The sequence below is a fragment of the Haemaphysalis longicornis genome, unplaced genomic scaffold, assembly GCF_048455015.1.
Source record: "Haemaphysalis longicornis isolate Haplotype H1 unplaced genomic scaffold, Haemaphysalis longicornis Haplotype H1 scaffold_6, whole genome shotgun sequence".
Taxonomy (NCBI): domain Eukaryota; kingdom Metazoa; phylum Arthropoda; class Arachnida; order Ixodida; family Ixodidae; genus Haemaphysalis; species Haemaphysalis longicornis.
This window is the reverse complement of record NW_027526407.1, coordinates 62,717,539-62,743,146: the sequence shown is the minus strand read 5'-3', so window position 1 is coordinate 62,743,146 and position 25,608 is coordinate 62,717,539. Positions and strand designations below refer to the sequence as shown.

Below are 25,608 nucleotides of genomic sequence, written 5' to 3'. Positions count from 1 at the left end.
TTGGGCCATTATCCCGACTCTACAAATTACCGGGGAATTCGCCGTTTTTTTGCGTAACACGACGTAAGCAATCAGTGACGTGATGAATCAATAGCTATGACGACATGCAGTGTAATTGGCCACTTCATTCATAATTATCACAATCTAGGTATCAAATATTGCGCGTGAAAGGTACCAGAATACTTGGCATGTACTATAAAAATTAAGACAGTAGCTGAGGCTGGCAAGAACAAACACATTTCTGCAGGTTAGAATTATCATCAACACCACAAGGCGATCGGGTAACATTGACAATGCAATCTGCTAACCTTCAGTAGTCATGTGTACCATGTGTATTCCTCGTGACTGTTCTCGACGTTTATTTTGTGGTTTCACAGTTTGCAAACACTGCACATCACTGTCGAATAATATATCTACTCCTTTCCGCCACGAAATCTGGTCACTAATTTTAGAATAACAATGCGGCTTACGTGTGAGCAATTTCGTGTGTGAACGTATGCATTCCGTTGAAAAACCCTGGCTTATCTTCTCCTAGCGCTACAAAGAACTCCGAGCAGACCCCTGAAACGTAGCCGATTCCTGAAAAACAGCAAGGAATATGTGAGAACGTAGTTGCAAAACGCCATTTTTTCTGAATATTTCAGGGACAAATCGTTTTTTTTTTTCATAGTACACATCACAACACAAAGGTGTCAGTTTAACGACTGGGTTACTGCTGTAGCAGTGACAAATTTGAGTAAAACCTGTCTCCTGTGTACACCTGTAACTTTTTTAAGAATGCTTGCAACCAAGAAAAGGCACTGTTCGGTGCATACTTGTGTTCAATGAAACAAATCTATGTGAGCCATTTACAGCACAGATGAAGCGAGAACTGCCTAAATGATCTTTCTGGGGCAGAACTCTCCAAAAACGGCTGTCGTTTCGAAGCGACGCTATAGCGCCAAGAAAATACATGCGTTCTTGGGCTGGGTCGTCGCTGTAAATTTTTGAGGAGGAGCAAGAATGGCCCTGCTGAGGAGCACTGTAGGAAAGGCGCAAAGGGACAAGCAAATCGACGGGGGCAGTTCGTGTCGCTTTGCGCCCTTGGTACAGTTCCAGTGCCAGTCTTCCTGAACCCCTCAAAGCGACGAACCAGCTCAAGAACACGTGCATTTGCATGGCGCTACCGCGTCGCTTCTAAACTACACCCTTTTTTGGAATATTCGGCCCCTGGTGATACGAAGCAAATGACCCCAAAATATTAATTTTCGTCCTGGCGCTGTTGGACGAATCAGATGCAATACTACGAAGGTGGGCGCGTACCCGCGCTATTGTACCAGAGGACGCCTCCCTCCTTTGTTTGTGGTTCTTGGGTGCGCACTATCCGTCGGTGTCAATGCTGACGTGAGGCAGCCGCTGATATGCCTAAGCAGCCACTAAATGGCCTATTTTGCTCTCACATGACGTGCCTGCGTTGGCACCCACCGGCCGCGTTAATTTTCGGTGGCAGCTCTGGCACCAACTCCGTGGAACGCGCCGCAGCCAACAGGTATTCATGAGTTGATACAGACGCCGCACAACGCCGTCCGCAGCTACACGGCTAAATTGGCCCTTTATAGCTCTAACTGGCAAAACATTCCCGTAATTGTGTTGGCGTTTGGGTATGCTGTTCTTGTTTATGCATAATTTTTGTGTGTATTGATATATGCGTAATAAAAACTACCTTTATGTCGTTTTGAACATTGCAACGTTTCTGTTGTGCTACGGCTTTGGTTACGTAAATAATTTCTACAGGAAGCGATAGTGAGTTCAGTTTGTTGCTTCCATAACAGAAATGTTTGCAAAAATATTTCCTTCTGAAGTGCAGGGATGTATGTACCTCTAGAGGAACATAATGAAAAGTTCACCACGCCAATATAAGGTAACTAAACCACCGAAGACGGTGCCTCTACACAACAAAGTACCTTACCCCTCCATGTGATTTCCCGGGAGGAGGCCAAAGCGAGGAATTTGTTTATTTGAAAAGCCCGAGCTGGGAGAATAAATTTTTCGCACAGAACTAAATGTGTACCGTAACACCTCCGACTACATATGCTCCTTTGTTTTAAATGAATCATACACAAACAATACGTTGCCGCAAATTATTTTTCTCATCTTTCCTTCAGTAGAGCCTTCTAAATTTGGGCTCTTGAACAATCCCCTCCAATCACAGCTTCTCCAGTGTTAGAACATCTGAATTGCTCTAACCAAATGGCAATGGGGCCACCTTTTCGATTGTTTGCGCATAAAGCATCCGAGGCTAATGTTGCTGGTGGACACATGGAGCCTATTTTTCTTTTTTTGCAGAGCGCTCTAAAATCTATTCATGAATGATGTGGCGATGCGACGTCAAACAACAAAAATAGCTACTTTTGAGCCGCTATTTTTCCTAGGAGAGGTTATCACTCATTACAACAGCTACCTGCGGCGCCCACCTAGTCACAAAATTTCGTGCGGTGTTCGATAGGACTACTTTTTTGGCAGGCCTATCAGACATGAGAAAGAAGAATAGATTAGTCAGCCCAAGGGGGTGATTAACGTGCCGTGAACGGAACCCATGACACGTATTTTAGAGCGCAGCTCTAGACGTCCGCTCCTGTAGTTTCGCATCGTCCCTCGTCGTCGTCATGCCTGGCAGTAACGGAGAGAACGTGGAGGACACCCACGACAGAGGGGTTAGGTAAGCGGAGGAGCAGAGTGGCAAAAGTGTGAGGAGAAAGAGGCTATGCCTGGGGGGCCGCGAGAGATGTGCTATACGGCGGCAGCCCTCTATTAGACAACGCCAGTACAGCGCGCGCCGTCGTGCATTCTGTGTTGACGCGATGTCTTCCTGAGACGAAGGAGGTTCTTCGTCTGCAGCTGCAGCTTAAAGGAGCGATGAAGAGAAAACACAAGTTTGGTTTATTCAAAAGATTGCCTCGTTAGAATTATACTGAGAACACGTTTAATGTAAACTTCGCTCAAATAAGCTGCGTAATTAGGAAAAAAGCGAATGGCGCCATGCGACCCACTAGCTCATTTCCCGTAAAAGAACCTATGATGTCATACCAGACAACTCTGCGCTTGGCGGAGGACGGCAAAAACAAACGCAAATTAGGCAGAGCTTATAAGCTTCCCGAACGAGCTATTTGCGCTTAAATTTAGGGCACATTCTTTTTAACGCCCTAAGAATGGTGGGACAAACAGTGCAAATTACGAAAGCACAAGTACATATAGAAGTACCGAAGCGTACTGCTTTTGGTACGGTGCGCGCTATGCTTGGTTTAGCTGCACAGGACTGCGGGGATTTAGGGTTCTTTCAGACGACACTGGCCGATTGACGCAAGCGACGATGTCTTACGTGACCGTATTTGTTGAGCGAGCACCATATTTCCAGAAACGCTTGTCTCCATGAACACGGCACGCCAGGTACTAATACGTTCACAAACAAACCAAAAGCAGAAAACGGCTTGCCGCGGTGTGGTGCCACCATCTATGTTCACTAACGGTAAACAAGGCCCTGTGATGTCTTTGCAGACAACGAAAACGCATGATTTAGCGGGAAAATCATAATTTTAACCAAAATATTTATTTCTCAGTGAATAAAGCATTGTTTGTATTTGGACAAGCGCGGGGGGCACTATAAAACACGAAATCTTTCGAATAACACAAACTTGTGTTTTGTCTTCATGGCTGCTTTAAAGAGATTCCCGAGCCGAGGCTCAGCGGCAGCCACGGGAAAGCTTCAAGGTCTCGCCGCCGAAACAAAAGCTAGCCACCGTCTTCGAGAAGACTGCAGTTTGCGCCACCGAGCCAGAGGCTGAGCGTCGCCGCCCATAAGTATACTTTCGTCAAACATTCTTCGCCTCAACACATTAAGCGAATTCGGAACACGTTAACAGCTGCGCTCAAATTTCAAATCAGGCAGCATCGTAATCGTCAGCTACTTTTCTAAATCAAAGCTTTAGTGTTCTTAATGATGGCGTCTGTAAGGCGAAAACACCCTGTAGGAAGGCCAACGTTCTCTGACGATGATCATGAATGATCACGGGCGAAGCGAAAAAAGAAAAAAAACGCTTTAGTGGCCATTTGATTCTCTCTACAGCAAGAAACAACATAAAGCAGGAGAAATGCACAGGGATAGTTACAATAACTATTAAAAATAACGAAGCGTCTAACACGGGAACGTAAGCGCTGTCTCTAAAATGCTCTAGTTGAAACGAATCTTGTACTCGCTAAGAAGTACCCGTAGGCATCTTCAACAATAGGCTTTATAGTGACCAATCGAAGTGGCCTTGTTTCCGAACATATCGGACCGGCCACTATCCTTTGCAGCTATCGGGCAAAACAGTGTTCTGTACAAACTCCGTGTACATACTCCATGTAACATATATTTGACTAAGAAAATGTGTGTGCTCGGGGACAACACGCAAGGAATGCAAGGTAAATGGCATTGCCCAATGTTCCAGCGCAAATGCTCTTTTCTCATTTAAACTCAATGCTCGGCCACATCATTCGCCAAATTTCCGCACTAGGCCACTTTGACTAGTTATTTAGGAGTATTGTAGCGAACACGCCTACGGGGACTTCTTTGACTGTTGAGAAAAACCGCTACACCTTCATTGTTACCGGCTATGTCAAATCGTAAATATACGCTAATTTTGGCCGGTCTGCCGACGAAGTGTTATGGCAGTGCATATCCCAAATAGCCCTTGGGGGCTAAGCTTGTCACCAAATTTGCAGCATGATTGTCTTTTGGAGTACAACGTAGCGTAATATAACTCGCATACCAAGTAAACTGGTGTCCGGTCTTTTGAAAAACTACACTAAATTTTATCTAGCCAAAAATACTCACCTAATCCATCGTTAGTTGGTATACCATTGTGTATAGTAAACACGTCCCGCCTAGAAAAAGATTCAGATTGAAAATACATCGCAATTATTCAATCGTTTCAGTGGTTAACGCATTCAGCATATATAAATAAGCAACAAATACCCCGACATAAGGAACACCACGTCCGGACTACCATAGGTAACCTTGTTTTTCAGGGCGTACGTCTTGAAACTTCGAATCGTTCCCTCGTCGAAGAGGTCATTATCTATCACAACAGCGTAGGGCTCCTCCTGATGAGAAGAAAGCGACAGTGTTAAAATAAAGCTGACAGACACACCATGAATATTTGTTTACCTTGCTCTTCTCAATTCCAATGAGCACCAACGTTATATGAGGGTCCACTGTGGCTGCAAATCTCAAGTTAGCCTGAAGAAAAACACAACAGTATGCAAAACTTTCGTTGCACTCAAAAAACAGTAAAAACGTCTCTATGGTAACAACGTTATTATTGCGGCTATCGCTCTACGGTTCAGCATAATTTCCATTGTGGACCGTGCCCACATTAGGTTGCATAGGATGTGGCTGTCCACACTCGACATAAGTGATTGCCAGAGTTTTTTGGACTTTGTTGAATTTCGTAAAAGATATACAGTAGAATCTCGGTAAACAGGAATTACTTAAACAGAATTTTCGCTTAAATGAAGCAGCAGCTTCTAAGTTGGTTGGTTTTGTATTCAGATCACGTAAAAAAACTCTCGGTAATCGCAACTAAGATTTCCGCGTCAACGTGTAAACGGAACCAGAAATGGAACTTCTTTCAAAACCCACAGGCATGACAATTGACAATAAGCTTTTTATGGTTCCAGCTGTTTCGTTTTTTTGTTCCTCCACGTTTTTTTTTTTTTTGCCTCTTTGGTCTCTTGAGCCTCGTCTCGTTAGCGGTCAGCATTGTTAGCGCAACGAATGCAACATCACAGTTCTTGTTCCAGTGGTTCGTTCTTGATTAAAGACGCCGAGGTTACAGGGCTCAGATTCTGCCGCCTCGTTCGTGCTATCGTGGTGCTATTCGCGATTCATAACCGCGCTGCCGTCTTCTTAATTCGGTGGCTCGTAAGAACTCGCGAAGTTGAGGCTTCTATCCTCGGTAAAGATGCAGTCGCAAGGACTAAAACAAAAATAATTGATGCATTTTCCAGTGCAGAGCGACTCATTGTTGTCAGATAAACTTTGTGAATGCTGTGCCTAAACCTCTTGTAGTTTTTTTTGCTTTCGGAAAAACTATCAGCAACATTCACCTTCTAGTGCTTAGAGTTCCATGAAATGGTATTAAGAGTGCGTGCGCACATAAATTGCCACTTTTACACATATATCTCAGTACATGGAACTCCTGTTAAACGGAAATAATTTTTTCGGTCCATTGAAGTTCCGTTTATCGAGTGTACTGTTTTTTAAGACGAAAACTCTAGATCTGTATTTTTGTAAGTAGAGACGTTGTGGGGCTAAAAATTGGTGAAGCTTCCACCATTGGCGCAAGGCTGCAGAAACAGCAGAGCCTGCGGCCCCTATCTCTTGGTCGCGGAACAAGCTGTTGCACCTTATATTTATTTCCGAACTTGCCCTTGAAAGTTCTTCATGACTTCGCTTCGTCCGCAGGATTTTACATCTCTCCCAAAGTGGACCTCGTTAGCACGCGCTAGAACTTGCGGTCAAGCCCAAATCCAAGGCCCGGGCTACGAACCCAAAGGAAATGCTGTCCGCCCGGAATACGATGACACCTCAATCGGATCAACACCGGTTACATAACGCGAGGAACCAGGTTTGGCTCCGAGCACAGGAAGGGTTTTTTAAAGCGAAGCTTTACTACTTTCGTCCAGTGATTTCGTGGAGGATGCGCAAATGACCTTTTAACCGGAGACACACCCCCGGCGACACACCCCTCAAAGCGCATCGCCCGATTCGCCGGCACCGCTGTTGGGGACTGCGGGCGCCGACAGTGGTCGCCACTGCCGCTGCGGCCAAGGCAGCCAACCTACCCCGCAGCCTCCCATGTATGCAGCGCTAGGTCGTTTCGGGCAACTTGACTCGTCCCGCGCCTGCCGAAGAGGAATGGTGCGTTCTCCATGACGGAAGGCCGGGTTCGCCCCGGTGAACGCCGCGTTTGCTCGGCCTTCTTCTCTGAGCGTTGCGCGGAACCGAACGGCTTTGAGACGAGGTCGGCATTACGGCTAAACCAAAGGTTAGCAAAGCGAAACCAAGAATCAACCAGACTAATCCAAGCTGTTGCTTTGCATGTCCAAGATTAGCGGAGCTAAGCCACAGCCATTATTTTTGCTTTACCATTGACTGCACATGTTGTTCCCCGACAATGCTTACCCCACACCCCCAGGAACTTCAGCTGGCCCCGTGCATATGTTACCGGTTTCATGGAGTAAGGGTCCCGGATTCGATTCCCGGGACCTCCCTAACCACATTTTTTAAATGCAGAGCATTTCAGTAACTCACGATGTCACCCGCGTTGTCCCGTCATAGTCCGCACCGTCGTTGTCCGCACCCCTCCCCCTACACTATATAAAAGAAAATACTATCCGGCGCCTGGTTTAGATCCCTCGACCCTGCGAGCGGAACGCAATGTACATGGTGCTCTACCCACTGCGCCACAAAGCCGACACAGAATGGGAGGCTACGGACGCGCCTTATATCGTTGACTCATTCAAATTACTGCTGACGAGCGCTCTCTCGTCAGCAGTTGCCACAAGTGCAACAACATTAATGTAACGCAAACTACTTAACGTCGTGGGCCCCCGGAAATGCTCTGCATTTGATCGTGCCCCTCGCGAGGGGAATGTTTCACTGCGTCGCCATGCGAACAGTTTGGGACGCTTTAGTTTCAGTTCTTTCTTTGCTGGGGTGCCGATGAGCGGCGCAGCCTCCTCGCACTTCGCCGCGGGAGGATCCGCGGCGGGGGCGAGAGATGGCGCTGGCGTATCCGCGGCCGCGTCTGCGGCTTCCGAGGGCACCGCCCCCGGCAAGGGGTCATCGCCCTTCTTTAAAAGTTTAGTTCGCACGCCACGCAGGAACAATTTTTTATTGAAGCGCACACTCCCAACTCTTGCTCGTGGACTCCTTGCCCCCTCGCCACTTTCCCAAACACATCGAGGTTATCTGGAGTGCCGGATGGATAATCCTTCATCTAAACAGCACCACTTTCATATTTCGCGCGTTCACTGGGATGTAAACGGATGAATACAAAAACAAAACAAATTCTGACTAGGCTGTCTAGAATGCAGCGTCATCACCAGAAATACCTAACAAAGACAAAGCGCACGTGAGAGTGCGCCTCCTGAGGAGCACCGGCCTTCAGCCAGCTCGACCTTCGAGAACACTCTGCTCAGCTTTCATGGCGTTACCTCTCGCGCGCTCTTCTACAGGCCAGTTCAGGCGTGTTGGCGCCTGACGTGTAAAGCCGGGGGGAAAAGGCCGAGATAGCAAATGTGGTTACCGCAGGTTCTCGCGCGTGCAAACCTGTTCACCTTTGCCTTAGATTTGAGAGGCTGCGGGCAAAATGATCCGGGCGTTCCGGTCAAGGAGAACATTCCACGGCGAATTTGTAAATTCATGTCACGTGCAACAGCCGGGTCTCCAGCTCTGCTGTTTCTCCAACCTTGCACCATTAGTTTTTCGTTGGCCCTTTTTCTCCGGCCAAACCTTAAAAAAAAGTTTTGACAGTGTAATCTTACAAAATGCCAACTTGTTGGCAAATGCACATTTTACCGCACCCATATTTGATGTGGAAACACGGAATAAGCTATCTATAATGCACTGTACAGAACAGTATCCAGAAGTTGGGCCTTCGAGAGCCATTGACGAAAAATGCAATAATTGTATATTGCTTGCGCTAGTCGTCATATTTAAGCGGACTGTGAGAAGCGGGAGGGAAGATTGTGACCATGTGGGCAGAACTATTGGCCGCGAGGCCCACCACTGGAGAGGCCGGCGCTGCGATCATTTTGACGTCACTTGTAGGATCACCGTTCCTATCGTGCTGTGTAGTTGGCTTGCAGCGCGTGACACTTCGCTTAGGAAGCGTGTTCTAAAAGTATTTTCGTGTTAATTTACTTCGTTTGAAGTTAATTCTCAGTGCGTCAAGAGCAGTTCGACCTAATGATGACTGTATAACCGTATCAACTGTGGTAGATATCCGCAAACACCATGTGCGGGGTGGTGTATTACGCATGCGACCGAAGCGTAAGCAGCGGATTGTTTCCCCGAAAAACAATGTGGACTACGACGATCACCGAGTGAAGTTTCTAGATTTGCCTTGCTTGCAAGAAATGTATAAAGCAGGAAATCGTGAAGCGTTAACTGCTGGCCGAAGCACACGCACCCGCCGGGCCTGCCCGCACAGCCGACGGCGCGGCTTGAACCGAGGCAGGTCGCGGCAGCAACAACTTGTCGCCGCTTTTTAAAATCACACGAGTCGTGGAAAAGAAGTTCCAGATTGATGAAAGTGGATGTTAGTGTGATGAAAAATTCTGATAGGTAGTGTCATCAGCTGTGGTTTTTAAAGCGATGCTCAAATAGCTGCCGCGATTTACGCCGACCGGCCGCGGAGGTCGGTCTCGACAGCGCCGGCCCGTTCACGCACGGTGCGGCGAGCGGCCGAAGGATGGCTATGCTTGCGCGCAAGAATCAGCCGAGGCCGTGCAGGTATCTTGATCGTCGATCGCTTCAACGGAAATCACCGCGCTTACAGAGTTCTCAGCGCGGTGAAATGTTCTGTTAGCGACTGTCACTCGCAACTCTAACGGCGATGAAATATCTGCTGCAACGCCAAGCCTAAAGTTCCCAACATCCGATTACGTGCATCCGAAGCCGGCTGCGAGCTGTTGGCGAAGGCCCTCCCGTCGCGCACGCGCGTGTTGCGTTTGGGTTCCTCTAACTTCTTGGGGGCCCCCAACGCTCGGTTTTCCTATTCTAAATATCCCCATTACCCGAAATCATTAACGACGTGTTTTGCCTCGTACGCAGCCTCGCCTTCTGTGAGAAGTCGTGAGTTTCGAAATTGATGCTTGAGAAATGCCGGCTTACTGTAAACATACAAAACACGCTGCAATTATAAATTACTACGCCGAGCACCTAATGAAAACTAAATATAGCCTTGGCCGAACCCGCTAGAAGGCGTTAAAAACTCGCGTTCATACCGTCCATACATTGCGGACAAGTCGCGAAAAGTAAACATCAGCCGTGCAGAGTACAAGCCACGGCAGTGATCGTTAATCAAATCCGCGCATGACTATAAAAACATCGTAGGGGAAATAGGCACTGATTAAGCCAAACTGCAGACCATAACAATACTTTTAAGCATGTGCGGCGAAGCAATCTGATCACCGTTCTCGCGCCATTCATTTACCAGGCAATACGAGCAGTTCGCGCGGTGAGATCTTAAGTGAGCGAGGCGTTGCCGTCGCTGTTACAAGGTGTTTGCTTGCACACACATGTCCCGTCACAAGTATTTCATAATGAATTTACAGCGTACTTTTCTCGGCATCAGTTGCATCGTCCTTGGCGTTAGCTGGCTGCGTATGTAAGAGCTGTGGGTCGCGATGGTAGCAACTACCTAAACGCGGCAGTGTCGCCGGGAACAAGCGAGTCGCTGATTGCTTGCGTGAATTATTTGTTTACAGACAACTTTTTTGGTCATTTGCATCAAATCCACAAGGAGCGGGCGAGACGGCGGCCACAACAAAAAACACGCTTCCACATGCGCACGGGAAATGTGTTGTAGCAGACGACAACACGATTCGGCGTCCTACAAGTGACGTCACTCGTAGGTCGCGCCACGGTATGTCCTCGAGGCCAATAAGGCCCTTGCCTTAGCGCGCTAGTAGAAAAATTGTAGCCGCCGCAGTTTCTGCCAAAATTTTGCTTTGGCAATCACACGGGCGCCCGCCCTCTTATTCAAACCGACTGACCCGCAGAGAAAGACATTTTCAAACTGTTATCTGACAGCCAGGCACTGCCTGAATGTATTTGGAATGCTGTGGAAGCTTCCTACAGCTTATCGCGTAACAGGTTCACGACTCCCACAAAAAATTGTGGCTTCGTGTGCGTCTCACGCCAAACAAGGAAAAAAAAATTTCCGCACCTTTTTGCACACTGCAAATTGCAGCGCCGATGCAGCGGAAATAAAGAAGTACAGCAGGTCAACTCAATAAGAAAACAGTCAAGTACGGAGCAGTGATTCCCCAAGGGTCTGTGGCGCCCTCTCTTAAGAAGTTTGTGTATCAACCTGACGTTGATAATGAGCGTACTCAGGTAAGGGCACCACAGCCCCTGAAAGCACCTATAAGGAGACAGTATATTGAGTTTTTTTTTATTTTGGGGCAATAATTGGTTCATTCATGTTTTTTGTCGTTTATTGTATTATTGTGGATTTATTTCTGTTGCGATACTTATTGCTTGAACGATAACGTTACTATAGATCAAAGGTTTCTCTTTACTAAATACGCTAATTTCTTGAAGTGAAGCTTTCTATGTCCCACTTGTGCTGGTGTCACAAAAAATACATTCCAGGAAAGTCAACTTAAAGTGAAAGAATTCCTATTTCAGAAAATGGATGTCCGAAAAGGGCAAATTAATTCCAGACCACACAAATAATTCGGGGGAACATATTCTATACGGATAGACGAGTGCAGTTTGACGCAATACGGTTCAGCTGTGATAATGAATAAATCATTATTTAACAGGTGCACAGATGGCCAATCGATAATGCTACACTTAATCGATGAGAAGTACAAATCCGCTCGTGTGTTGCAGATTTCGGCGCACATTAAAGATCCCCAGGTGGTCAAAACTCATCCGAAGGCTTCCACTATGGCGCGCCTCACCGCCTGTGTAGCGCGCCTCAGCGATCAACCTCATAATCAACCGATATAGAAGTCGAAATCTAGGACAACGCGGAACTAACCAAACCAGAACATTCGCATCCCGCAATCACAAAAGATACAAATCCATATCGTGCCATTCGCTTAGCTCAGCGTTGTAGCAGACTTGGACTATGCCTGATTGAATTATGAACCTGCATTGGTATCAGAGAGGCTACGCGTTTCGACTATCTTTCAGAAAGATGTGTGTTTGTGCTGACTCAGGCGATAAAAATCATCTACAAATGTTTTTCATCCGTATTCAACTCTGTTTCAAACTTTATCCTGCTTTATTTGTGCCAAAACCATGCCTTGTTCATTCCTGAACAAAAAACACTATCAAGTTGTTTGTGTCCTGTAGTTTTTTCTGAATGATGCCAAATATTTCTTTGTCATTCAAAGTGGTTGATGTGTCAGCGGTGAAAGGAGTGCCGGCTGTATTGATGAGACTTGACTAGAGATACTTCTGTTTAGCTCTGTTTCAAATAAAACAAAAACGTTTTTTCAAAGACGCATAAAACGGATCAGTGAAAACGGGCGACAGCGAAAATCGACGACAAAGCTCAGCCCGGGTTTCTTGAGATATGCCGAGCGTGGTGAAAAGTTTGGAGAGAGCGCCGATGGCGGTGAAATAACCTCACCGGAACAAACACGCAATCAACACATTTAGAGGAACTGGTCAACACAGTTGATTTCATAAACTTGTACGGTTCTTTTGTCCCAATATGCGAAGAAGGCACTCGGCTTATACAGATATGCAAACATTGTAGGCATAGGCAAACATATGCAAACATGCATACGCTGTAGGCACGGTCCCGCGTGTCGGGTAAAGAGCGCAGAGTCTCGGAGAAAATGCGTTGTTAATACCTCCTCGACACAAGTTTTCTCCGCTGCCCAAATGCTTGCCGCAAGGTCTCCTATTGCCCCCTACCAAAGTAATTGACGACTTAGCCTTCGCAAAAGACGTCTTTGACAAGTTCACTTACCACCAACTGCACTGCGTGTACGTTTATGCTGCGCTCCCACTGATAAGAAAAGGTAGGGCATTCTTTTTGAAGAGTGGGTAACGGCTGTGCCGGACCAAAGGAAAATCCAGCTTGTATTGCTGGGCTTCGCTTGTTAGGCTGCCACATTGTCCAGGGCTTAGTGTGCTACTTACCCAACCCCGCTTCTCATGCCGACCAACAACCGTCTCTTCTTCAATACTACCTCCCTCCTTCTTAGTTGCAATGATTCTGACTGACTCCCAAACAATGTGACTGTTTCCTCGAGATGCCTAGCCAGGGTATCTAGCTCGGCTCGGGCGTCCAAAAAACGTTTTCTTGCTCCTTTAGCCGTCTCAGAAAGTTTCCGGTGTCCCCCATGTAGGCTACGTTCTGACACCTTACCGGGAAGTCCATAAATCCCACCAGGAATATCTTTCATGTTCTTGCCTATCTGTGGTATGTACAGTTTGCTTAAGCTCACCTGTATGCCTGTGGCATATATGCACGTTTTAGCTACTCAAGATTCGTGGCAGTGTCTTGCCTACTACGAATTATGGCCCGTTGCTGCTACTTTCTCGGTGCTGAGGGAAAGCAGTTGCAGATATGAGTTATTGGTAACTTATGATTTGGCTCGGGTGGAGATTTTTTCCAAGGTCCTGTTTTGTCTCATTTTCGTTTCGCCTGCATGCCTTTGGGGGAGAGCACAAGCATCGCCCACGTAGGATGTGCGCGGAGACCACAGGGCGCCTCCGTCCTACTGTGGATAAAAAAACGTAGTCAAGGTATCGGGTAATATGACTTGGTATCCAGTAGATCGCCGTCACAAATCCATTATATTGGAGCAGTATTTGAACACCCAGAAAAATGATTGAACCAGCCACCTGCTATGCTATCATGAATTGAATAGTTCGCAGGATGCAATTCAAGCAGTCAAAAATTCAGGCGCAGCTTCCCTATTGAGCCGACAAAAACAATTATCGACAAAGCGTAAAATTATTTCCACCTACAATCAACTTTGTACGCTCCTAAGAGGACACTTGGGTCCATGCCTTTTGCAAACGCAGGCCTGTTGCAAAGATCTTCACTTTTATGGATACGGTACAGACGTGCTTAAAGGGGTCCTGAAATACCTTCCGCCGCTGCATGGATGTAGATGCACCCAAATAAAGCAATGTGTTTGCAATCTCCTCCCGCAAGAATTTTGTTAAAGCGATGAGTATTAGCTGAGAAATCGTAAATCAAAAACCGCGCATTACCGTCGCTCCGAGTTTCCTCCTCCTTTCGACTTACTCTCCGCTGTTGACGGCGCGCGAGCCTTGCCTCCCACGATGCTGCGCTCCGCAGCGGTGACGTACTTCCGCTATTGCGCTGCTCAGACTGTCGTCTGCTACGGGCAAGCTTTGTTGACACCATGAATCCCGCACGCACTTCGCTCAAGGCTGGAAAAGCGAACGAAAAATCTGGCCGCATGTATGCGGCGGCCTGGCCTTGCCCTTTCGCGGTGTACGTTGCTGGCGGCACATGACTTTTTATCGGCGGCGAACTCGCAGCCGCACGGGGAGGGTCGTGCGCTCGTTCCCTTGATGCACCGCGCACTGTTTATCCAAAAAGCGCCGTATCAGATGTGGCCCCGCTGGTGCCGGGTCTTATTTTGCGGCGGTGGTAATTCCTGCCGGCGGCATGTGAAAAAGACATTTTAAATCGATACAGAACCCGTGCACAAAACGCTTCAATCATGTGACCAGTTCAGCTTGGGGCGACGCGTGGTGGAGAGCGGCAACGTTGGCAAAACATTCTCCGCCGCGGCTCTGAGCTTTCTAGCGCTGGAGCGAGCGCCATTTCTTTGACAATCTCAAACATCGGTTGCCTTGGCAACAGGCACAAACCGCTCCAGAAGTCAGTTACGGTTCCGTGATCCCGGTTCAGCTTGGGGCCCCACCTCGCGACATGTGGGCACTGCAGGCGTACCACCCACTCCTATTGGGAAGTGCGAGATGCGTTTGGCATTACAGGAGGCGATGGTGTGTGTGTTGTGGACGCCTTTGTTTCGCGATGAAATGCGACGTTGTGCTTCTGCGGGTGGATAGTTCTTCCCATGGTGTGGATAATCTTTCTCGAGCGACGTACGACTCAACCTCGCATGGAGTATGTGCAGTGGTGTGCGTGGCTAAAAGCCATCGGCTTGTGCACCAGAGTTAAGTGACTTGCTGTTCGTCCCCGCAAACCGCACGCGAGGTGAGTACCGAATTTACGACGAGCAGGAGGCAACCCATCCTCTGTCAATCGTGGTTCAGACTTTCAACGCATGTTGTGACGTTGTGTTCGTGAGAAACGCATCTCTGGATTGTTTTGAAGTTGAATAAAATGTATGCGTCCAACCCGGGCATTCGGCTCAGGGCGTTCTCTGCGATTGCACGAAAGAAGTGCCACGGGGCTTCAACGCTTTCTTTATGGAACGTACTCAGGTAAGAGAATATCCATGTCGTGGTATGGCCGTGTTGCATTCAATACAAACGGTTAAGCGTTTGTTTTACGCTTGTTTTGTTTGTCGTAAAATGCCCAAGCACTCCGGCACTCCGCTAGCAGATCAGCCGGCGAGCCGACGCTGAGCAGACGACTCATCTCTTTGCCGGAAGTGCGTGAAAAAGCCGCCCAATAGCAGGATGTCTAGCTCATGACGAACATCTGGGAATCAATGATGTAGACATGTGAAGATGGCGGCGTCCATAAACACGAAGGAAAGGGTGAGAAAAAAACGACAAACTTTGCAACAAAAGTGCGAGCTTTCCGCTGCGCGTAAAAGAGTAATACTTGGCACAGATCACGTTGACGACCCAATCTAACGGTTGCGCTAGCTCATTTAGTGTGCTCAAAATGCCTTTCAGGACCCCTTTAATTTCACATTTGAATACGGGACCCGTACGCGTGTCGAAATATCAGTTTTGTGCAAGTTTCTTTCAAATTGGTAGGCGACTGTTACGACCGCATGTCACACGGGCATGTTCCCTCTCGGCAGTGTTAAGATGCGTAAGTTTGGCTCGGCAACTTGTAGGTAGCCAGTGGTGGGTAGCCAGATGTCTGTTGTCTAGGAAGGCTCAGCCACCTGCACTCCACGTTAGGCGGCCAAACAGGCCTCTGCGATGCCCTTGTATATATTCTGTTAATTTTTTAGCTTTACTGGAGGGAGCAATGTTATCCCATTTGATGCAGTATTGGTTTCCCAGAGTTGCTACTTCACAGGGCACTAGTTCCACCTTGCATTTTTCTTTTCCTTGTGAATATCTGAAGAAAAAAGAAATATAAAAACGGTTGCCTTTAGTGGGTTCTATGATCACAACAACCCCAACATTGATCCGGGTCTTCGCTGTAGTCATGATTGGTTACCTCTTATTACACGGCTTGCCGACGAAATTGATCCACTTAGAGATGAACTACGTCACTCTCTACACTTGTGCTTCGGTTGTGAGAGGTGAAACAGGCCACGGGCACAATTCTTGCCTGCAAGTAATATTTTCTGCCACCAGCATCGGGTGTTTCTTTTGTGTCTATATTACACTAAATTATTCAAGCCATTCCCGTGGTTGTAAAAGTCACAATATACCCGGAAAAATTACATAACAACCTAACATTACATTACATAACTCACACAAAATTCAATTGCACCGACTGCAAAATATATAAGTGTGCAAACGTTTTCAAAGCATGACATTTGTTGCTCACATCTTGCATATTATCAAAACGCCGGATTACGTTACCCACATCTTTTCTCTATTATCGCATGCCAAGGTACCCCCGCTACTCCGCCCCACGCGCCTATCTCTAAACGACGCAGAAAGCGACAGAAGCGACCTGAGTTACTGTTTGGGTTTGGAAAAATTATTTATCTAAACTGGTCAGTTTAGTAAATGTTCATAAAGCAAGTTAGCCTTCTTCAAAACACCATAAGAACCTCTTAAAGACCAACGCAGCTCTCCTATAAAGGCACATGTGGGGTAGTCTGAGGTGCGCCCGCTTTACAGTGAATTAGAAAAGGGATGTTTGGTTCCTTTAAAGGACAAAAAATTGTTCAAAGCCGCAATATACGTTCGCATGATGCACCAAGTTACCTCGGATCTTTTTGGTGGTGTCTATTTTGGAAAGACACTTGATATCTGCACAACCTGCGACTATCGACGCGCGTAAGGAAGGGAAATGAATTATCACGGTAGTGGATAAAGAAAATTGTCTATCAGTAGCATTAAGCACTCTCTGAGGCCGCAGAAAAATCCCAATACAGAAGCTTTTCTCCGGTCCTGTTCGTGGCATAGCGAAGCCGCCGATACCGCCCCAACCCTCTCGTCTTACCAAAGCCTAGGCCAGGCAAGACAACAGACCTATTTGCTTCACCTATGGATTGGTTCTATGTATGTTATTCTGCTTCTACCGCGGTATTTGTACTACATCCACAAGCATATATTACTGTTATATTGCATGAATACACTACAAAACGGAGGAGAAAATGCGCTTTCTGGTAGCCTGGTTCTTATGGAATCGCAGGCGTATTCCTAAGGTTATAGGTACGGGTAGAACGTGCTTACATATTTTTCTTCAACTTCTTAAAGCAAGCAGTTACAAAACAACTGTTTCCGCAAAAATAAGCGCTTAACTACGTTTTCTGGCTTTTTTTGGCGTTCTTTTATCCTGACATGTTGCTGTTAATCAACAAACCGCTCAATCTCTATTCCAGTTCTACAAATAAGGTAGATTACATTCTAACTATTCGTCTTGAATTGCACATACTTCGAAAATCATAGTATTTTATGTAGCGAACTTTTAATATCCCAGGTCGGGTGCTTGACATTCCTATAGATCTTTGTTTTCATAGAACAATTTTACGTTTACCTCTCTAAAACACAGACATTTCGAAACTTTTCGCAATGAACCTTTGGTGCTGCGACCTTCCAGTACAACACAAAAGAAAGAGGCCACACGTAATTTGTAGGAATAGCGGCAACATACGGGCTCCTTTACAAGTTGTTACGTTTTGAACGCAACAATAAAACCAAAAACAATTTTAACTCACAGAGTTAACTGTAACGCATAAATACAACAACGCGTCCGTCGCTTTGTCAAACTGGCGGTGATGAGCATTATCAAGGACGACAAAAACTTCGACTTCAATATTCCTCGGGTATTTCCTGGAACCCCAATATTGCCTTTCTTGTAAAACGGTGGCTTCATCTGTAAAGGGAATAAAACACAGATTTACCTTTCCCAAAAAAAGAAATTTTCGTTAGTTTTACAGATTGCAAATCCGGATTGTAAGAAAAATATTAACCTTTGTTTGTGCGGCAAATCTCGCAAAGTTTTTGGTGATTCATGTGTAGACATGAAAAGTAATATATTGCCTTCGATAAAAATAGATTTGCATATTTGAAGAGTTTCTGTTTCGAAATAAGCCGGATAGAGAAACCAAAACTGAGTAGCTGCAGTGACAAGAAAAAGGGTGGCTCGAAAATACTTCAGATGATGCCTTGAAAACGAGTACGCAGGTCGTTGTTTGCATAAAAAATAAGCCAGATCCTCCTGTTTCACGGATCAAAATTAGCGAAATGCGTTTGCCAAATGGGATTATGATTTTGAATTATGTTTACAGACTGGTTCGTGCGTTTTCTCGATTTTATTTGCGTCTCGGAGCTGCTTTATTATGAATTCAGACGGCAATAAGGAGATCCGCGAAGATGGGTCCCCAGATTTCAGCGACTAAGTGAATGAAAGAAGTGAACGAAATAAAACAGAGATGTGAAGCAATGGTTTTATTTCGTCTCCCTAGTTTCAACAAAATAACTGTGGTCATATTTTTTTTATTCCATGAGAACCATTTAGGTACCTAACTAAATAGCCACCGCTTACAAGCCCTTCCCCCCTTACGTTTTGAGAGTACGAACCACTTCATCAAGGTGAAGAATAAGATATGAGCAGCCTTCCTGTGAAGCGTTTTGGAAATTCATAGCAAAGCAATTAAGAGCTGCCTCAGTTAGTTCCTGGAGGCATACTGAAAATAATTATCCTAGTGAAGGATCTGAAAAGAATAGCTAATTGAGCCAAGAGGACTCACCTGCTCTCCGAGTATACGCCGACTCTTCTTGACGCCCTGTTGCATATCTTTAGTGCCTTTCCCACCAATACTAAATCGCACAATGCTTTAAAGTCTATTTAAAATAACTTTTTCATAAGAATGCAGCAACAACTAGAGTGTTACATTTCAATATGAGCCAAATACAAAATTATTATCCCAATATTGCTCGAATTCACTCCATAATTCTTGATTACTTCTGGCCATAAACTTCCCCAAGCTGGCATGTAAAATATATCATATATTAGTTTTGAGAGCACTGCATTTACATCCAGTTACAAAGCTCCGCTTTTTTCTAAAATTGCCGTTAGGTGGGTCTGGCTCACTTCGAAAAAAAGCCTAATTTGTGTGTTAACGGCACATTTTACCATAACAATACTGGTTTTAGTTACAAGTTTAGTTCTCCTTTAAAATAGCAGTATTGGGATATTACGGTAGAGCTGTAATAATTACCCTGAAAAGTTTTCATGCGAAGAGGTAGAGCAAACGACGCTAATCGAAAGGTGAGAGTTTTGAGCAAAACAATTCATGTTGTCCCAAAAGTCTCAGTGAGAAACCACCCAAGACTTTTTTTTTCTTTCATGAGGGACTTACGCGCAGTGCTTCTGTTTCTGGGTAAAACGTTAACTAGCGTAAGCGGAGTAAATTTGTTACACAAGTGGGAACACCATAGATATTTTCTTATCAATGAAAAGGCGGACAAAAATGAGAAATGACGAGGAAGAAAGCATATCAAAAAGTTGCTAGTCGAAAAGCCAATAAAGTAGTAACTATCGGGCACTAAAGCCGGTGCGAATTCTACAACCACTATTTGCAGTTTGTAACAATGGTGTACATACTTTTATTACATATTTTGAATGTGTTTGCGCGGGTGTGCAAACCACGGTATTCCAGCCACCATGAAAGTTCTTTGTAAGCAACTTCATAGCAACATTGCAAACGGAGTTTAAACTTCCTCGGGACACTCTGCTACAGCGTTTTGAACCCATAGGCATCATAACGTCCCCTGCAATACTTATCAAAGAGAGAGAGAGATAGTTCAAACTTTATTACGAGCATCTTAACGTGCAGTAGGGTCCTCGGTCCAGGACTCCATCAGAGTTCCCTGCTGTAACGCCAGTTTCCGCCAGCCTACGGCGTTAGTAGGAACCGCAGCCGGACAGCTCCTACCCCTGCTCACGGGAAGGGGGCACGAGTCCAGAAATATAACACCCTACTGCTGCCATGTGTTTGAGTCGCTATCTTCACCTTTGTGTCGTTTGAAGTGGAACACTCGGCTATAGATCGGAGAGACTGGCCCCCACAGGTGCTGCAGAAGCACTGTTCAAATTGACAGGGGTGTCGTTGTGATACTCACGAGCCGTCACGCTCTCCTCTCAGGCCGTATAGCGTTGAGCCGGCCTGACTACCGGTCAGCTCTTGTCCGCGAGCAGGAACGTGCTGATGTGGCGCGGAAGTAACGCACTCGAATCCTACTGTGGGCAGCCCACACGAACCCGAATGATACGAAGCCTTTTTTTCGTGTTCGGTACATTGGGGAAGCTTGCTGTATACAGCGTGAACATTTTCGGCACCTGAAAACAACCCCGCTTTCTCGCACTATTGGGCGCTTATAGAATCTACCATCTCTGCTAGATCATGGAGTTTACTTTGCATGAGGGCTTCCTAGGACAAACCCAAACGCCCTCGCCCGACCTTTAAATCTCCGGGTTCCTGAGCATGCAATGAATATAGAAACAATACATGCTATGTAACTATAGAATACATGACCAACTGGCACGAGAGATATCCTACGAACAGTCCCCAAAAACCGACTCAACCAACAGCCGCCGCAGTATCCCGCGAACAATGTGCTGTACACAGACTTGCGAAAACATGCTCATAATCCGCCTCTCACACATCAAAAAGAGCAGTTGTCACGGGCAGCAAATGTCTGAAATCCTAGACTAAGCAAGCTTTCACCACAGCTAAAGTCAGGACATGAAAACCAATCCCTTACCTTCCCCCGTGCGGAATCCTACACGACGTCGTAAAAAATTAGCTGCCTAAATACAGCACGGAACTACACCGCGGACTCATCGAACACGCGGAGAGACACAGAGAGAAATATTTTGTTCTTGCCTAGGCCTAAGCATGATTGAGCCGCGCGGACAAGGGCATATATGTGGGCCTGACCCAGTCGACAATGGCGCATTAGGACTGGACGTCCGACCTCACGACGCAAGGCAGCCATGAGACCGGGGGTTGAGTAGGGAAAGATAAAAACGGTGTGGCAGTGCCAAATGGAGTTAAGGTATCTTCGTAATCCCGGCAGTGTGATCAAGTGGAGGTGGGAAAGAGGATTGGTAATATGCGGGAGAGGATGACTCGAGTGGAAAATGCGAAGGTTTGAATTTTCCTCTATAGTGCTGATCGCATGAAGGATAAGGAGATATCAGGAGACCTAAGGGTGGTGTGTGTGAGCCTGTGATAGAGGGCGATACCGCGAAAGGTTAGTAGTGCTTACAAGTCAAGGGGAGGGGCGGAGGCGGAGAGGGGGCTCTGTTGGGGTTTCCGTGACTGGTGTGTTAAAGCTCGGGCCGCCCTCTGTGGTTTCTCTTCATCGCCAAAGCCCATGTGTCTAGGAGTCGTCAAAAGGAAGATGGAGCGCTCAAATAAACATCGAGGAAATTTCTGTATTTCAACGCGATTCGTTTTCTTGTGTGAAATGAACTCTTTCTGTACGGTCTCTACTCACGTATCATTCATTTAAAAAGTATTCTTGGGGTGAAAGGGCAATCATTGTTTGAACAAGTGGGAAGAACCGGGGATACAGCCCCGTAGTATAGAATAGAAAACAAATTTGTTGCTCTTAGGACCAAGCTACCTAATACAATGGCACCCGACATTGAATACGACCATAGAGTCCTTACAGCTTAACCAAGAGCGTGACTTTGTGATTTTGTATTGCATACAAGAGAAACGAGCAGTCCCTCTGGGTAACACAAAAAAAATGGCGATCCTACTCTTGCTCAGAAAGCGACAGAATTATTCACCATGCCCATTCAAGCTATGACATCACTGCTCAGGCAGTGAGCCGTTTATTATATTTAAATATTACTTCCACAGATGCTGCTTAAATTTGTTACGTGAGTGAACCCTACATTTCTGCTTTTCTTTATATTAGCAGCTTCGCCACTAAAGTTTGCCTAGAGGATGTCGTCAAGGCTACACGAGGGGAATAGAGTCTCTTGTACCTGACTGCGAATTTTTCGTAATCCCCCAATTTATTATAAATTACCAGAAATGATGTTGAAGAGCACAGCAGTTCTTTGAGCCTGAAACGTGCAATACTGATTTTATAGAAAACGACGCTTTTCTTGTTTGGGTAGATTCACTTCCCACTCCAAACAAATGCCAGCATTGGGTGGTATTTTGGATATATATATATATATGTATACTCATAACGTGTACAGCACAATGTTATTTTTTACGGTGAGTCGTGTGTCAAAGCACTGAGCTTCAGTGAAAGTAAAACGTATGCTCTATGCACCTTACGTTCCGCAATTTTTCGAAAATGGGGAACAAGAAATATCAAGCTGAGAGAATAGAAATATGCCCTTGCAAACACATGATGAATTAGAGGGAGCTGGAATGCACGGATCAGAATTGAGGCTGTGATAGCTGGTCGCAGCTTGTTTATGCTGAACCCCTAATTTTTTCCACAACCCCGCTTATGCTAACCTAGTACATGTTTCATCTTGCGAAGCCAAGGGTAACACACATGACAGGTGCTGAAACTATCCTAATTTCTCCCGGTGCCCTCTCCACAGTTTAGACATTACACGTCATTCCACACTATCGCGGCCTTTTTTTCCAAGTATCGGTAAATTGAATGTAAAGGGTAGTTCCATGCGCCTTCCCACGAATTCAGATGAACGTACGGTACATTGGTTACACGACATTACCCCCCTTAGCAGTTCTTACCTTTCTTAAAACTTAAGTGCTTGTCCAGCATTTTTGGTTGCTCTATGTCAGATATCATATGAGGAAAAACTCCGTCCCTGGATTTCTCTGCAATTGGCATTGGCTCAATTCGTTGACTCGGCCCGACAATTCCTTTCTAGTTTTGAAAAGAAACATACACAAAAATTACTTTGCTGCTATTTGTGGAGTAATATTTCAGTTCTGCTACCTAAAAATGCATGAGTACTATTCCACTACATATCGGTAGTCGAATACGGAATGTCCTCTCTCTGAACGCCCTGTCACTGTAGCTATGCATTAGCCACCTGTGAAATGCTTTAGTATGGAAGCACTTGTAGTTCGCTGTTATGCGGAACAACAGCAGTATGTTTAGGTGCGCAACATTTTGAAAAAACTTTTTACGGGCCTGTTTTCAACACCTTGCTCTGGCACCACCTGGAGACAAGCTCACAAATGCAGTGACACGTGGTGATGGCGGAGAGCAAATGAGAAATTTCGGTAAAATAGTGCTTACACGCACAACGTAGCATCAGCTGCGTACAATCTTTTGCGCGTAGGACCTCTATTAATGAATATTTACACCATGAAAACGTATGACGCTCAACGCTAGTAGCGACGCTTGCGGTTTTGTTTAGATTTCTAGAAATGTCGAGTCGTTTTGGAATTTTCGGAGCTGTTTCCGTTGCTTTGTCCTTTGAAAAATTTTATAAATACGAATTCCTTCAAAAATAAACTACATAGGCTTAACTATGCTGTCAGAATACCCCAACGCAGATCCGCACGCGCTCACAACTTTAGCTCGGGCTTCAGTTGGTGCAGTATTCAAATGAAACCTTCCTATAATCCCAAACCAAATTCCCACCTCCTCAATCATCACCAGAAATGTCGTGCATACGAAGACCTGAGGTCAGGATACTGATAATCTCGTTTATCAATTTTGAGGCTTATGCGGCTCAAACTAGGTAATGGCCCTGGTAATGTTTATTACATAAAATTAGGCAAGTAAAGGCAGGAGCCCTGTGCAATTTGAAGAGTGCTTCAGCAGTAAATCACTAGCTTAGGTAAGAATTTCCGAAAAACCACTAGCTCTTTATTTTAAGGCTGTCCAAATGTTAAATGGGTTTATGTTGAGAGCCGTTACTAAAGACCATTGCACAAAATACCTAGAAAATAGTGGTACATACTAATACCTTCAACCTGAAACAAACGTTCACATTGCCATTTAGGCCGATCACAAACAATGCGAACAAGTGCTTGTTATTTTGATCCTATTTTAATGCGATTTAACCATACCTTGCAGCTTTCTGCAATAAAAGTTTTTAAGCTAACAATATTCTGCGAAATTCGCTGATAAGCCATGCACAAAACGATAAGTGCGTGTGTACAGGTAAAACTGGATGTAACGAAGTTGAAGAAACTTCGCAATTTTTGTGACATGCAGGTTTTCGTTAAATGCAGGTTTAGAGTAAGTATAGCCGGAATGAAGAAGCTAGACAAGCTAGACAAGCTAAAGCCAAGCCAAGCTAGACAAGCTAAACTTGAAGTGGATGATACGTTAACCACGGGATGGCGCTAGACGCGCGGTTCGTCATAATCGTCATGGCGAATTTTGTTTTTAGGAGGCTCTAGACGTTTCCGTAGCTGTATGACTCCTTACAAAAGGGCTAGTATTCGCTAAATTCGTTAATTTCTCCGCGCAATTTTTCTGAAAAAGTGCCAAAAAAAAATGATTGATATGGGCTTCAAAGGGGAAAGTAATGAGGTATTGGAAAACGTTGTTAAATCCGCGAATTCATTACGCCGAGAATCGTTACATCCAGGTTAACTGGCAATCTTTTTGTTCGGTGTATTTTTTGGAGTTTTCTCACTGGCTGGTTCAGCTGTGGTACGTAATTTACATTTGCTCACATATTCAAATATGAAGGGGCGCGCGCGCCTGGAGGCGGCATTATTACTACCTGCCCTTAGTCCTGGTCTCGACACGAACATGCACAGTGGCTTGGAGAAAAATCAACAATTGTTAGCGCAGAACAATTTACAATGAAGGACAAGCACTATACGTTTCAATTCAATATTGCCCACAAGCCATCTAGTTTCAGCGAGCTTCTGCTGCTATCTTTAGCACAATTTTTGCAACAAGCCAGCTTGACAGTTGATAGCAATCGGGTTGTTTTCTTTTTCGCCACCCCCTTTTCGCGTTGTTTGTCTGTATAATCAGTTCCTACTCACAACCCAACTACCCCGTGCGCTTCAAGCGTGTCACGCAAGTAGTTTTCACGCTACTCGAAACTTTCGCGCTTAGTTTTGTGCAGTGACATTTCCCTAGCCAGCGGAGTATTATGTGAAAACCTATTACCTACCATTTTTATAGCGTTCCCAACGTTATCTACGGTAACAGTTGCAAGTTTCGTCTCGTCTTCAAAAAGGCTCCGCTCTACTTCTGTGCCATTATACTGGAAAAGGAGAACATGGAGGCCGTTAGAGTCGGCTGTCGGGTAAAGTTCAGGACACAGAATAAGCAGTTTTAAAACCGACTAATTATGACATGACCTTGAATATAATGTTCATAATCCAAATTACACGTGGAAGAAATCAATACATAATTAGGCCTGCTGTACGGATACATCAAACATACACGTAGCACCCGATTTATAAAATGTATACGGCAAAAAATAGAGCTACTCTGTTTATAACCTCCACAAATTTCCAGTCTTATGCCAGGTAACGCATGAAAGACAAACTGCTGAGTGGCATAGTTTGTAACAAACTGAATTTATAGGCCCTAGT

At 45.5% G+C, this 25,608-nt stretch overlaps 1 protein-coding gene across 1 annotated transcript in view; it reads right to left on the bottom strand.

The window, feature by feature from the left end:
* Window positions 1-470: 470 nt before the first annotated feature.
* LOC144143045 (venom metalloproteinase BumaMPs1-like) overlaps window positions 471-25,608 on the bottom strand; it is a gene marked incomplete at its 3' end in the record, with an annotated part of 58,170 nt that continues 33,032 nt past the window's right edge. Inside the window, 7 exon segments of the mRNA XM_077674866.1 lie at window positions 471-579; window positions 4,853-4,902; window positions 4,994-5,121; window positions 5,186-5,257; window positions 17,803-17,960; window positions 22,822-22,957; window positions 25,182-25,274. Of these exon segments, the coding sequence (XP_077530992.1) occupies window positions 471-579; window positions 4,853-4,902; window positions 4,994-5,121; window positions 5,186-5,257; window positions 17,803-17,960; window positions 22,822-22,957; window positions 25,182-25,274 (746 nt within the window).